Genomic DNA, 15,965 nt, shown 5'->3' with positions numbered 1-15,965 from the left:
GTATACTCGGTGGATGGGGCTCCGAAATGCCGCTCTAGGGCGGCCATGTAGAATTATGGTCTGGAGATGGCCAAGTGCAGCACTCGACTTGTAAGTGTCCTTTCATCTCCCACTCTCAGGATCAGTGGTGGTCCCATTAGTCAGACCCTAAGTGATGTAACTTTCAGAATATTTTAGGCTCTTACAGAGTATCGTTCTTTTTTTTTCTGTTCTGTAAGTACCAACAAATTCCCTTTCATTCGTCTTCCCCCAGTTTACAATGCTGTAGGACTGGCCGCCTACGAATTATTTGATAGCGTGGACTTCGATGAATGGTTTAAAAGTCAGTTGCTAGGAGAACTGCAAATTACCCACGATCGGTAAGAACATTTCATCCATCTACAATGTGAAATCACTTTTTTATTATTTTGTGTGTCGGCTGTATGATTTATATCACGAGTAACTCGCTTTATGGCACCGCTGTGGCAGTAAGAGGAAATGTTACGCGACTCTCATGATGTATATACTGTATAACATACTTCGGTCACAGAGTTTTGTGCGCCTTCTATATTTTGTTCACTGCTTTATCATTAATGGTCATCACCGTCTGATCAGTTAGGGTCTGACATCCAGACAATCAGCTGCTCTCAGTGTTGGCGGCGGCCTGAAATGCGGAGCTGCTCCGTCTTCTGATAGAGGCCGCGTCTGCGTACAGCACATTGGCCTCCTACTGATTGAATGCGCAGTACCCTGCGGAGGCCACTACCAGAAGACGGAGAGGCTCTGTAAATGAGCTGCTTTTGCCGCTGGCGTCAACACCAAGAACAGTTGATCGCCGGGGGTCGGACCCCCACCGTTCAGACATTGATTACCTATTCATAGGATAGGTCTTCAATGAAAAATTAGTGGACAACCTCTTTAAAGGGAATCCAGGTTTTTGCCCCTAATCTGAAAGCCCCATAATGTAGTGGCAGAGAGCCCAGCTCAGTAAGTGACACATTCATGGAATCAGGGTCTCTACCCCTATGTTGTTCTGCTCTCAGGTGAGGTAACAAAAATCTGCTATGGCTTACTTTTTCACAAAAGCGTAAAGGGTCCCTGAGGTGGAATCATTAAACGATGATGTATCCTAGTGATATGTCTTTGTTTTCTGACACTTAAAGGGTATAGGCTCCACTGACATGAAAATAATGATTTTTATATATGTCACTAGATACCTTCAGATAATAAAATTGCAGTACGTTTCAGTCTCCAATCTTCATTCCTTCATTCATTTTCAGGTCCCTTGATATGCAGGTTGTAGCACTATCCAACTTTCAGATTTTTGTCTTGTGAGAGTGTCTGTCCCAGTAATACAGGCTGGATGTGAATTCTGTGGGTATGCAGACTGCTGGCTTTTGCTGCCTTCACTTGCTTTCATGGATCAGCCCAGCTGCAATACTGCATGTATTTCCTCTCCCAGGTGCTTTCCTCCATGTCTATAGGCTCACCCTCCATGAGACTGTAGATACAGTGGGGCAAAAAAGTATTTAGTCAGTCAGCAATAGTGCAAGTTCCACCACTTAAAAAGATGAGAGGCGTCTGTAATTTACATCATAGGTAGACCTCAACTATGGGAGACAAACTGAGAAAAAAAAATCCAGAAAATCACATTGTCTGTTTTTTTTTCATTTTATTTGCATATTATGGTGGAAAATAAGTATTTGGTCAGAAACAAGCAATCAAGATTTCTGGCTCTCACAGACCTGTAACTTCTTCTTTAAGAGTCTCCTCTTTCCTCCACTCATTACCTGTAGTAATGGCACCTGTTTAAACTTGTTATCAGTATAAAAAGACACCTGTGCACACCCTCAAACAGTCTGACTCCAAACTCCACTATGGTGAAGACCAAAGAGCTGTCAAAGGACACCAGAAACAAAATTGTAGCCCTGCACCAGGCTGGGAAGACTGAATCTGCAATAGCCAACCAGCTTGGAGTGAAGAAATCAACTGTGGGAGCAATAATTAGAAAATGGAAGACATACAAGACCACTGATAATCTCCCTCGATCTGATGCTCCACGCAAAATCCCACCCCGTGGGGTCAGAATGATCACAAGAACGGTGAGCAAAAATCCCAGAACCACGCGGGGGGACCTACTGAATGAACTGCAGAGAGTTGGGACCAATGTAACAAGGCCTACCATGAGTAACACACTACGCCACCATGGACTCAGATCCTGCAGTGCCAGACGTGTCCCACTGCTTAAGCCTGTACATGTTCGGGCCCATCTGAAGTTTGCTAGAGAGCATTTGGATGATCCAGAGGAGTTTTGGGAGAATGTCCTATGGTCTGATGAAACCAAACTGGAACTGTTTGGTAGAAACACAACTTGTCGTGTTTGGAGGAAAAAGAATACTGAGTTGCATCCATCAAACACCATACCTACTGTAAAGCATGGTGGTGGAAACATCATGCTTTGGGGCTGTTTCTCTGCAAAGGGGCCAGGACGACTGATCCGGGTACATGAAAGAATGAATGGGGCCATGTATCGTGAGATTTTGAGTGCAAACCTCCTTCCATCAGCAAGGGCATTGAATATGAAACGTGGCTGGGTCTTTCAACATGACAATGATCCAAAGCACACCGCCAGGGCAACGAAGGAGTAGCTTCGTAAGAAGCATTTCAAGGTCCTGGAGTGGCCTAGCCAGTCTCCAGATCTCAACCCTATAGAAAACCTTTGGAGGAAGTTGAAAGTCCGTGTTGCCAAGCGAAAAGCCAAAAACATCACTGCTCTAGAGGAGATCTGCATGGAGGAATGGGCCAACATACCAACAGTGTGTGGCAACCTTGTGAAGACTTACAGAAAACGTTTGACCTCTGTCATTGCCAACAAAGGATATATCACATAGTATTGAGATGAAATTTTGTTTCTGACCAAATACTTATTTTCCACCATAATATGCAAATAAAATGAAAAAAAACCAGACAATGTGATTTTCTGGATTTTTTTTTCTCAGTTTGTCTCCCATAGTTGAGGTCTACCTATGATGTAAATTACAGACGCCTCTCATCTTTTTAAGCGGTGGAACTTGCACTATTGCTGACTGACTAAATACTTTTTTGCCCCACTGTACTTTCCCCTGCGTACAAGCCTCTCTTCGTCTGCTGTTGCTGACACTGAGAGAATGGAGGGGTGAGCAAGCCAAGTTGTCAGAGCAAGGAGTAGGAGCTCGGATGGATTGGCATCTTTATTTATTTGCAGAGTATGAGCAAGATAAAGTACTTACCGACACTATGCAGCAGCAAAATGGTAGAACATTTTTAATACAAATTTTATTGAAAGGTGCGTTAAGGAATCAAACAAACAATAGGAAAAAATCTGTGCACAAAATTGGTCTTTTTAATAAAAATAAAATATTGAACTCTCAGTCTCCGCACCGGCCAATAGAGCACACACTATAGACGGACTCTTTCTTTGCGGCATACTGACTGTTACATTTGATTTTTCTTAAAGGTATAAGTTGTTGCGACGCAGAGTGATCTGGTTGATCGGGCAATGGGTTGCTGTAAAATTCAAGGCCGATTTGAGACCGTCGCTGTATCAAGCAATTCTCAATTTGCTCCAAGACCAGGACTTGGTTGTAAGTAGGCGACCTGTTCCACGTTATCCCGGCTTCATTCCTTTATGGGACATGAGTTGATAAATTGCTAATTAAAAATTGATAATGTAGTTGAAAAGAAAGTTGATAATCAAAAGTTGTAGGGTCTGAAATGTTTGCATTTGACCCCCCAAAAGATGAAAAAGTGACATCTTTAGCCACCGTGTAGCGGTGACCGATCCTTTCCTTTTCCAGCTTTGTAGTCTCAAGGATTCTGTCATTAAGTATAAATCATTTCTAAAATTAATGTGAGATGAGTTTTTAATGTGATCCGGCTCATTACAGCGTGAGGCCGCCGAGCCTTTACCATCCGCTGAAAATAGATATCAGATGTCAAAGGCTTCATCAGCGAAGTAATTGGCGGGAAAATGGGAGGAACCAGAAGCTGGGAAGAAACCAGATCTGTGCTTCATTAGCCGCCAGTGTGTGCATAAAACACATGCCCTGACAGCGCTGGCAATGAAGGCTTTACATGCTTTGCCTTAGGGCTCTTCCAAATCTCAAATCTATGTCCACCCATATCTTTACAATCTCAAGGAATTGTGATGATCTGATTTTTTTCTTTCTTGGTCCTTTATCTGGTATTAAAATATTTGTACTCATCAATCGTTCGATTGATCGACCTGTCTAATTTTCGGTATTCTATAATTATTACTACTGGATCCTCGTCTGTCTGTGTCCACTCCTGCAGCTGTGACTCAGTAGTCAAAATTGGTGACTATCGCTTGTGCAAAGTCTGCCAGGTGATAGAATGTCATCATTAGGGGTCTATACTCTAGGGATGGGTTCCCTTTAAACTAAGAGATCCGCCTTCATGTGGATCTGTCACCAGATTTTGCAATACTCACTGCATACATTATTAAAGGGGTTACCCGGGGCTTTTATTATTTTTTGATATGGGGCTAAGAACTAACAAGCAGGTAGTTGCTGCCTACCTGCCTGTTCTGCCCAGTGCCGATCTCTGCCTGCTCAAAGCGGTCACAGACCTCTTATGTGTTTGGTATGTGAGCCTTGTGTGTCTGATATGTGAGTGGTGTGTGCCACATGTGTCTGATATGTGAGTGGTGTGTACTGCATGTGTCTGATATGTGAGTGGTGTGTACTGCATGTGTCTGATATGTGAGTGGTGTGTACTGCATGTGTCTGATATGTGAGTGGTGTGTGCTGCATGTGTCTGATATGTGAGTGGTGTGTGCTGCATGTGTCTGATATGTGAGCAGTGTTTTTACTGCATGTGTCTGATATGTGAGTGATGTGTACTGCATGTGTCTGATATGTGAGTGGTGTGTGCTACATGTGTCTGATATGTTAGTGGTGTGTACTGCATGTGTCTGATATATGAGCAGTGTTTGTACTGCATGTGTCTGATATGTGAGTGGTGTGTGCTGCATGTGTCTGATATGTTAGTGGTGTGTACTGCATGTGTCTGATATGTGAGTGGTGTGTACTGCATGTGTCTGATATGTGAGTGGTGTGTGCTGCATGTGTCTGATATGTGAGTGGTGTGTGCTGCATGTGTCTGATATGTGAGTGGTGTGTACTGCATGTGTCTGATATGTGAGTGGTGTGTGCTGCATGTGTCTGATATGTGAGTGGTGTGTGCTGCATGTGTCTGATATGTGAGTGGTGTGTGCTGCATGTGTCTGATATGTGAGCAGTGTTTTTACTGCATGTGTCTGATATGTGAGTGGTGTGTACTGCATGTGTCTGATATGTGAGTGGTGTGTGCTACATGTGTCTGATATGTTAGTGGTGTGTACTGCATGTGTCTGATATGTGAGTGGTGTGTACTGCATGTGTCTGATATGTGAGTGGTGTGTGCTGCATGTGTCTGATATGTGAGTGGTGTGTGCTGCATGTGTCTGATATGTTAGTGGTGTGTGCTGCATGTGTCTGATATGTGAGTGGTGTGTGCTGCATGTGTCTGATATGTGAGCAGTGTTTTTACTGCATGTGTCTGATATGTGAGTGGTGTGTACTGCATGTGTCTGATATGTGAGTGGTGTGTGCTACATGTGTCTGATATGTTAGTGGTGTGTACTGCATGTGTCTGATATGTGAGCAGTGTTTGTACTGCATGTGTCTGATATGTGAGTGGTGTGTGCTGCATGTGTCTGATATGTGAGCAGTGTTTTTACTGCATGTGTCTGATATGTGAGTGGTGTGTGCTGCATGTGTCTGATATGTGAGTGGTGTGTGCTGCATGTGTCTGATATGTGAGTGGTGTGTACTGCATGGGTTTGATATGTGAGTGGTGTGTACTGCATGTGTCTGATATGTGAGTCGTGTGTACTGCATGTGTCTGATATGTGAGTGGTGTGTACTGCATGTGTCTGATATGTGAGTGGTGTGTGCTGCATGTGTCTGATATGTGAGCAGTGTTTGTGCTGCATGTGTCTGATATGTGAGCAGTGTTTGCTGCATGTGTTTGATATGTGAGCAGTGTTTGTACTGCATGTGTCTGATATGTGAGTGGTGTGTACTGCATGTGTCTGATATGTGAGTGGTGTGTAATGCATGTGTCTGATATGTAAGCGGTGTTTGTGCTGCATGTGTCTGATATGTGAGCGGTGTTTGTACTGTATGTGTCTGATATGTGAGTGGTGTGTGCTGCATGTGTCTGATATGTGAGCAGTGTTTGTACTGCATGTGTCTGATATGTGAGTGGTGTGTACTGCATGTGTCTGATATGTGAGCGGTGTTTGTACTGCATGTGTCTGATATGTGAGTGGTGTGTACTGCATGTGTCTGATATGTGAGTGTACTGCATGTGTCTGATATGTGAGTGGTGTGTACTGCATGTGTCTGATATATGAGCAGTGTTTGTACTGCATGTGTCTGATATGTGAGCGGTGTTTGTACTGCATGTGTCTGATTTGTGAGTGGTGTGTGCTGCATGTTCGTCTGATATGTGAGTGGTGTGTGCTGCATGTGTCTGATATGTGAGCAATGTTTGTGCTACATGTGTCTGATATGTGAGCAGTGTTTGTACTGCATGTTTCTGATATGTGAGTGGTGTGTGCTGCATGTGTCTGATATGTGAGCAGTGTTTGTGCTGCATGTGTCTGATATGTGAGCAGTGTTTGTGCTGCATGTGTCTGATATGTGAGCAGTGTTTGTGCTGCATATGTCTGATATGTGAGTGGTGTGTATTGCATGTGTCTGATATGTGAGTGGTGCGTACTGCATGTGTCTGATATGTGAGTGGTGTGTACTGCATGGGTCTGATATGTGAGCGGTGTTTGTACTGCATGTGTCTGATATGTGAGTGGTGTTTGTACTGCATGTGTCTGATATGTGAGTGGTGTGTGCTGCATGTGTCTGGTATGTGAGCGGTGTGTACTGCATGGGTCTGATATGTGAGCGGTGTTTGTACTGCATGTGTCTGAGATGTGAGTGGTGTTTGTACTGCATGTGTCTGATATGTGAGTGGTGTGTGCTGCATGTGTCTGATATGTGAGCAGTGTTTGTACTGCATATGTCTGATATGTGAGTGGTGTGTGCTGCATGTGTCTGATATGTGAGCGGTGTTTGTACTGCATGTGTCTGATATGTGAGCGGTGTTTGTACTGCATGTGTCTGATATGTGAGTGGTGTGTGCTGCATGTGTCTGATATGTGAGTGGTGTGTGCTGCATGTGTCTGATATGTGAGCGGTGTTTGTACTGCATGTGTCTGATATGTGAGTGGTGTGTGCTGCATGTGTCTGATATGTGAGCGGTGTTTGTACTGCATGGGTCTGATATGTGAGCGGTGTTTGTACTGCATGTGTCTGATATGTGAGCGGTGTTTGTACTGCATGTGTCTGATATGTGAGTGGTGCGTACTGCATGTGTCTGATATGTGAGTGGTGTGTGCTGCATGTGTCTGATATGTGAGTGGTGTGTACTGCATGTGTCTGATATGTGAGTGGTGTGTGCTGCATGTGTCTGATATGTGAGCGGTGTTTGTACTGCATGTGTCTGATATGTGAGTGGTGTGTGCTGCATGTGCATGCTGCTGATACATTAATCTTAATTAATAGAGGGCATAGTAAAGTACTGCAGTGCGCAGGCGCTGGGCCTCTCTGACCTTTCCCGGCACCTGCATGCTGCAGTACTCTGCTCTGTCTTCAACAGGGCAGAGAAGTACGCCTGCGCAGGAGCACGACACGAAGCTGTAGATAAGCCCTGAAAGGCAGTGGCTGTATCTTATAGCGGCAAAACGAGGTGACAGGTTCCCTTTAAGGGTGCTGAATAGGCCAGTGCAAAGTAAGCAAAAATAAACAAGGCCTTTCTGGCCTAAGGTAAAACATAACATAGAGCACAGTCTGTGTTGTTGCGGGGATCCATCCGCTCAGGAGAAAACAACATAACATGCAAGGGTTCAGCTATCTTGTCAGGACACATAGCACTGGAGTTCCACTCTCCAGGCCTACTGAACATGGAATGCCTCAGAAGGCCGACAACTTAAATCCCAGACTACATCCTGAGGTGGAGATATGGAGTACAACCTCCCACCCGCTTTATGCTTGTTCTCAGAAATCCTGCCCTTAAAATGGCTGATTAACCCCTCTCAACAAATAGTGTGCTGGAGCAAACATCTAGGTTTCAGATCACTGAAGCTAATAGCCTCAGTGAAACATCTCCCCTCCAGCACTTAGCCAGAGACTTTGTCACAGTACGTATAAAAAAGCAACCTAAAATTCCTGTCCTTGATTTGAGCTCTCATTGCGTTCCTCTTTTCTATGTGACCTTCGCTTAACTAGTTCTAAAAAGTCTAAGTTTTTAAATAGATTTAGCATTATAAAGTTCAATTTTCCTAATTAGCAGTTTGTTTATCCCATAAATGATCTTGAAGTCCCATCCAAAGTGTGAGCGACTTACATGAACCCCAACAAATGCCGAATGTCTCGTTATTAATACGTATCAGGCGTTACTCCCTTCTCCTTCGCTCACCAAGATGCAGAGATGGAGTCACAAAAATCACATTAGTAATTTCTTTAATTGGCTAAATGTTGTATGGTTTTGTCAGCATTGTCCATGACAGGCAGCATAATGAATACATTTCACGGCAGCGAGCCGCTCCTCATTAAATAACTGTCAAGCGTTTCCTTAAGGTTTTGCTGGAGAATTTTTTTTGCAGCCCTTTAAGCGGTAATAACTTAACTATTTATAATGACAGTAATTGAAGTAATAGTTGCTAAATGTTAATTGCTGTTTTTGAGAGTGCATATTCATAAGGAGATGGTGTTTTGATATGAGTAGTTATGTTACAATCCATATCACCATTTGGAGTATATAAAGGCCTTCCTTTATTTGCAAAAGTGTTAATCTATATAATTGGGATGAAACAAATGCTACTTTGCCACTTTTTTAAATTTACTATTTACGGTGCTTTTTTTTTTGTAAAAATTACATATTAAAGGGAACTTGCCAGGTTCCCAAATGTCCCCAAAGTGCCACCAGTATCATACAGAGCCTTATTCATGCTTTTTCACAAAGTTTGCTGTGTGATAAAACTGCTGTGCAAAGCTGAAAAAGCACTTTTTCTTGCCTTTTTTCCACCTCTCATGATATGCTAATTAGCCAGGAATAGTCCAGTGGGGTGTCTATTCCCTAGACTAGTCCCTGCCGCTGGTGTGAAACATCTCCGTAAGTTATACAGAGCCAGAATCAGGGTCTCTGTCCCTATTTTATGCTGCTCTTAAATGGTTATACAGTTTTTAAAGGGAATCCGTCACCAGGTTTTTGCCACCTAATCTGAGAGCAGGATGATGTAGGGGCAGAGACCGAAATTCCATCAATGTGTCACTTACTGGGCTGCTTGCTGTCATTTTGATAACCCCACCCCCACAACTGATTGGCAGCTTTCAGTGGTGTGGGCGGGGTTATATCGAACATTCAGAGAACTGATACATAAGCAGCAGATAAGACTGATTTTATCACTGCTACAACAAGCAGCTCATTAAGCGATACATTGCTGGAATCAGGGTCTTTGCCCCCTACATTATGCTGCTCTCAGATGGGGTAGCCAAAACCTGGTGACAGATTCTCTTTAAGCACTGCTGCTCTGTCATTATATGGATCAATGGGGTCTGTCCAGTTGGTTCAGCAAGTTCTATCGATATTCCATGACTGAAAAAAGCCTTTAATTAGTATTACACATCATCCTATGCAAATCATACACTACGTGGACAAAAGTATTGGTACACACCACAAATCATAGAATTAAGGTTTTCATTCTGTCTCAGTGCCTTCCGGTGTTAAACACCCCACCCCTCGCTGTGCCGTCTGCCTTTACTTACATTTATGATGGAATGGGTTGCACTAAAGGCTCACCGATACCAGTATGGTCCATTAGGAAGGTCACCACCGACCACCGGTGTAACAGGTCAGGTCGTGATAGTGTCTGGGCCAGTAAAGGGAAATCTTAATGCTTCAGCAAACAATACATTTGGACAATTGTTGCTGCCACATTTGTAGGAACAGTTTGGGGAAGGCCTTTTCCGAGCCCCCATCAGTAGATCCACCCGTATCGCGGTTGGTATCAAGAACCCGATTATCCCTACGTAACGGTTCTTCTAATAAGGATCCCACTGACCGTCTCAATAGAGAGCCGGGCTCACTTGGTGTTTGAGGCCTCAGGATCAGCCCTCTCTCCCTCTTGCACGGCAACTTGGGTAGCCAAGGCCATGATTTCCTGGTCAGAGTCATCAAATGCAGCTTTGCAGAGCCTGTACCTACCGTCGGAGGTAGCTGAGATAGCGAATCAGATAGTCCTGGCAGGAGGCTATTTCATTAACGCTTCCATGAATGCAGCTAACCGCGCAGCCCTGGCTGCCGCAAATGCGATTTGCATCAGGGGAGCCCTATGGTTGAGAACATGGCGAGCCTACCCAACTTCCATCAAATCCCTAACTTCTTTGCCTTATCAGAGCAGCAGAGTGTTCAGTGAGAAGCTAGATCAGCTTATCTCCGACACCACAGGGGGGAAAGCAACTTTCTCCCATAACAGGGAGCTAAGTAGCAATTCGGTCACCAGTTTCAAACACGGTTTCGACCGCCTGTTCAGGTCGGCCCAGTCAGGGCAGAGATCATCAGATCTCATATAGAACCAACCCATTGGGGAGGATGCGTTCCAACCAGCCAAAATCAGGGGGATCAAGGTCCCACAGGTTCACGGCCGAATAGCTGGAGGAACTTCCGGTCTACATCTGCAGAGTAGGCGGGCGCCTGCTCTGGTTTCATCACGTCTGGCTCACCGTCGTACACGACGCGTGGGTAGGAGAGCTGGTGTCTTCAGGGTACAAGATAGTATGTATCAGCCACCCTCAAACGATTTTTCCTGTCTCGTCCTCCCAAATCTGAAACCCGGGCAAGCGCCTTATTCAAAGCCGTTGAGCCTCTCAGGTGCAGTGGAGTGATCATCCCTGTACCGGAAAAAGAGAGATTTCAGGGTTTCTACTCCAACCTGTTTGTGGTCCTCAAAAAAAAAAAAAAAGAAGAAGGAACGGAACCGTGAGGCTCATTCTGGACCTGAAGCTTCTGAACAGGTTTTTGTCAGGATCAGACATTTCTGGATGGAGTCTCTCCGCTCGGTCATATCTGCCAAGGAAAAAGGGGAGAATATTTGGCCTCTATCGATGTCCAAGGCGCCTACCGGCACATTCCCATTTTTTTTTTCCTCGCTTCAAAGGTTCTTACAGTTGCCATCAGCAACCTGCATCACAGCCTTACCCTTCTGGCTAGCCATCGCCCCCAGGGTATTCACAAGGGTCATGGCGGCTGTCATGTCCATCCTGCGTGCCCGGGGCATAATCATCTGGCCTTATCTAGACCACCTCCTGGTTAAGGGCCCATCTTCTTGCGAAGAGAGCGGCAACATCACACTGGGTATACTTCTCTGCCTAGGGGGCTGGTGAATTTGAAGTTCTGAAGTTTTCCCCTATTCCAACTCACAAAATTTCCTTTCTAGGGATGATCTTCGACAGTTCCCGAGGGTTGGGAATGCTCCCTCGGGACAAGGCCCTAGCACTCCGGCAGGTAGCCTGGGCACTTTGCCAGCCGGTCTCCCGTACCATCCGGTTTGGCATGAAGGTCTTAGGGAAAATAGTGGCAGCAATAGAGGCTGTTCCATTTGCCCATCCCCATCTTCGTCCCTTGCAGCATGCCCTCTTGGCAGCTTGGGACAAAAAGCCCGTTCTCCTTCGACCACCAGTGCTGGTTGTCCGCTCCGATCAGACAGGCTCCCAGATGGTGGACGATGAGTGCCTCCTTTCTGCAGGGGAAGCCTTTTCCTCTGAACTATTGGTTGATGGTCATGGCTGACGCCAGTCTCCTCGGATGGAGAGCAGTATTTCGCCACCACACAGCCCAAGGATGTTGGTCGCCTCGGGAATCACGCCTCTCGATCAACCTTTTAGAAATTCGGGCGATTTGGCTGGCTTTGCAGCACTTTCATCATTTCCTGGCAGGATGCCCTGTCCAAATTCAATCAGACAATGCCATGGCAGGGGCTTACATAAATCATCAGGGGGGGCAGCCGCAGCAGGACGGCCATGCTCGAGGCAAAGCATATCCTTTGCTGGGCTGAGAGAAATCACTCTGTGATCTCGGCAGTTCACATTCTGGGCATGGAGAACTGGGTGGCGATCTTTCTTAGCTGGGAGGGTCTCGCGTCCAGGGTATGGCCACTCCATCCCCAGTTTTTTTCCAACAGATTTTCCAACATTGGGGAACCCCAGAAGTGGACCTGATGACCTCCAGGCTAAATGCCAAAGTGCCCAGGGTTGTCGGTCCCGGGACCCACAGGCAATCGCCATGGACGCGTTGGTCCTTACAACCAGTCCTTAGAACCAGTTTTCACCTCTCGTACCTGTTTCCTCCGCTTCCACTGCTTCAAAAGGTCTCAGGAAGTTCAAGGCATAGGGGGTTCCGGTAATACTGATTGCCCCAGATTGGCCTCGTCGGACAGGGTACGCAGATTTAGTGCAGCTACTTGTCGACATCCCCTGGCGGCTGCCAGAGCACCCAGACCTACTTTCCCAGGGCTCGATCTACCACCAGAACCCAGAGGCCCTGTGTTTGGTGGCTTAGCTGTTGAATCTTGGATCCTGACCCAGGCCGGGTTCGCCCGGAAGGTGGTGGCTGCAATGGTTAGTACCCGGGAGCCCGCCTCAGCACATGTTTACCACCACGCCTGGGAAGTTTTTCTTCTCATGGTGTAGGGACCGTGGTTATCCTCCACTGATATTCTCCATCCTAATATTTTTAGCTCTTCTCCAGTCTGGCCTAGACTCAGGTTTACCTCCAAGATCCCTCAGGAGACATATTTTAGCCTTATCCGCCCTGTTCTAGCGTAGGATTGCAACCAATCTGCAGGTAAAGACCCTCAGCCAGGGGGTCGCCCCCTTGATACCCCCCTATAGGGTCCCTCTGGATGCCTGGGGCCTTAGCCTGGTACTAACCGGTCTGCAGGAAGCTACGTTTGAACCACTACAGGGTGTCTTTTTGGCATACCTTTCCTGGATGGTGGTGTTCCTCGTGGCTATAACTTCAATTAGACTGATCTCGGAACTGGCGGCTCTATCCTGTCGAGCCCTGTATCTGATTTTCCACAAGGATAAGGTGGTTCTCAGGCTGACTCCTCCTTTTTTCTGCTAAAGGTCGTTTTCTTCATCTCACTTTATTGAGGATGTTGTCTTGCCCTTTTTTCTGCCCAGCACGGGTACACCGGGTGGAAAAGGCTCTTCATACGTTGGATCTGGTGAGAGCTCTCAGGAGGTACGTGTCACGGACGGCATCCTTTCGTTAGACAGACACGCCGTTCGTGCTTCCCGAGGATCGCAGGAATGGACTTGCGGCCTCAGGATCGACCAAAACCAGGTGGATTCGTTTGGCTATGCAGGAGTCTTACCGCATCAGAGGCGCACCTGTTCCAGCGGAGATCAGAGCACACTCTGCTCGGGCGGTGGTCGCCTCTTTGGCTCTTCAGCACTAGGCTTTGGTGAAGCAGGTCTGCAAAGCGGCAACCAGCTCCAGTCTGCACACATTCTGGAAGCACGACAATATCCATACTCAGACTTCAGCGTACGTGAGCCTTGGTAGAAGGATTCTCCAAGCAGCGGTGGTGCACCTTTAGACAGGTGGTGCATATAGCTTGGACCGGTGAGTCGACTCAGGGACTGCTTTAGGACGTCCCACAGTCCTGTGTCCCCCAATGAAGTGAAGGAGAAACAGGGATTTTTGTGATGACTCACCATAAAATCCTTTTCTCCGAGACGCTCATTGGGGGACACAACACCCACCCTGTTAGCCAGTTTCGGCGAGACCGAACTGGTTTCGCCGGCAATCAGGGCGGGGGTGTATACTGCGTAGGAGGAGCTAACCTTTTTTTCATTCACTTAGTGTCAGCCTCCTGGCGGCAGTAGCATGTGTCCCCAATGAGCGTCTCAGAGAAGAGGATTTTACGGTGAGTTATCACAATAATCCCTGTTTCCTGATGTCCTAAAGCTCCTGTAGGTGTCCCAATACTTTTATCAACCTAGTGTATATTTATTGCAGTGTTTTTCAGACTGTGGCTCTTCTGGATGCTTGGAGCCAACTTCTGCCATCTAGTGAGCCACCATTTGGGACAAGTAAGTGCCGTATTCTTGACACCTTAACCGTCTGTCTGCCATACAGTAGACTTCCTTCTCTTTGGCTTCTTAGACCCCTCCGAATTGAGAATTGACTCTCCTACAATATAAACTTCTTGTCTGATCTCCAGACTTGTTTTTTGTCTCTCCTACGTGTCTGTTATACAATAAAAACATGCAAGCAAAGGGAATAAAGCGTGCAAGAGCAGGAATAATTTAAGGAAATGGGTGCTCGGGAGAGAAATTGTATAGCAGAATAGAGTGAGGCTTAAATTCTGGCTTTATGCTCGGCAGCAGCACAGAATCTAATCTTCCACGTCTCGGAGATCAATACGACTACACAAAAACATTTCTTCAAAGTCCAGTTCGTGCACTACATGGATTAGGAAACCTTTCTTCGGAAAAGAAAAAAGTCGCCAATTCCCTTCTTAATTTTTTTTTTTCCTTGTCTTTCATCTTCACATATTCAGGCTTGTCAGTATTAAGTGCTAACGCTAAATGTTGGAGAAAGAACGGAACCTTACTGGGGTTTGGGACAGGTGATCAACAAGCGCAAGTTAATGTGTTTCTTACTTTTAGTAACATCCAGCGAGACGGCAGAATCCGATAAAACTGCTCTGCTGTATGAGGTTCCGGCAACGACAGAACAGTACCAATGGTTTAGCAAATGTACGGCGACAATACATGTGTGCGCTGCCATAATTGCCGCACTGCTCACCGGCTGGCGCTTTGTCTTTAGTTTTCCCTTTATTCTCCCCCACGGTTTGTGTTGTCATACATCTTTGTTCTTCTCTGAAGTATTCTGTCTTTATTGCTGCTAACAATATAGTCTGCTTATCGCCACTTTCTGTAGAAAGCGTCACAAATGCCGTCCCCAAGGATGCAATAATGTTTTTGTTGACTTGGTAATTGGAAAATAAATTGCCATTTTCGCACAGAAATCGGAATTAAATAGTTATCTGCTTCCGAGCTGGAACACTCTTCATGTCCTGGCTGGCATCTATGTGCTCATATACCGAAACATGATGATAATGTCTTAACATATGTTTCTTTTAAGAGACGTCTTCCCTTGCTTTGAGCTAATTTGTCGGAAGCAATTTACTTAAAAACTATATACAGCAGTTTATTACAAGTTTTTCTTTATTGATAGGGTATCGGCGTCTGATGGTGCCTAGGTAGATTGCTGTTATCTGTTGACCGAATGAGTGTTCTGCCATCTGTCCTCACTGCATTATGCACATGTATGCTCAGCGTGACAAGCGTTTGTGTTTTCAATGGGCAGAGGGGAATAAGCCTCCGCCGGAGGTCTCCAGCATCGGCATATCTCCAGCCAGGAAAAAAAACTATTATTCTTTTATTTAAAAATTCCAATTCTTCTCTCTTCTGATATCCACTGTCAGGGGAGAGTAATAATAATAATAATAATCTTTATTTTTATATAGCGCTAACAAATTCCGCAGCGCTTTACAGTTTTCACACATTATCATCACTGTCCCCAATGGGGCTCACAATCTAAATTCCCTATCAGTATGTCTTTGGAATGTGGGAGGAAACCGGAGTACCCGGAGGAAACCCACGCAAACACGGGGAGAACATACAAACTCCTTGCAGATGTTGTCCTTGGTGGGATTTGAACCCAGGACCCCAGCGCTGCAAGGCTGCAGCGCTAACCACTGAGCCACCGTGCCGCCCATCCTCTTTTCGCCCATGGCTCACTCACACACTGAC

The 15,965-nt window shown here is 45.8% G+C and overlaps 1 protein-coding gene across 6 annotated transcripts in view; it reads left to right on the top strand.

The window, feature by feature from the left end:
• Positions 1 to 15,965, top strand: part of IPO11 (importin 11) — a 555,951-nt gene that overhangs the window by 165,046 nt on the left and 374,940 nt on the right. For all 6 annotated transcript variants that reach the window (XM_073584259.1, XM_073584261.1, XM_073584258.1 and 3 more), the window contains exons 15-16: positions 254 to 359; positions 3,476 to 3,602. In XM_073584259.1, the coding sequence (XP_073440360.1) occupies positions 254 to 359; positions 3,476 to 3,602 (233 nt within the window). The remainder of the gene's footprint in view (positions 1 to 253; positions 360 to 3,475; positions 3,603 to 15,965) is intronic.

This window comes from Dendrobates tinctorius, unplaced genomic scaffold (genome assembly GCF_039654945.1).
Source record: "Dendrobates tinctorius isolate UK_male_01 unplaced genomic scaffold, ASM3965494v1 ptg000083l, whole genome shotgun sequence".
Taxonomy (NCBI): Eukaryota; Metazoa; Chordata; class Amphibia; order Anura; family Dendrobatidae; genus Dendrobates; species Dendrobates tinctorius.
Note: the sequence above shows the minus strand (reverse complement) of the source record. Positions and strands in the feature narration are given on the sequence as shown.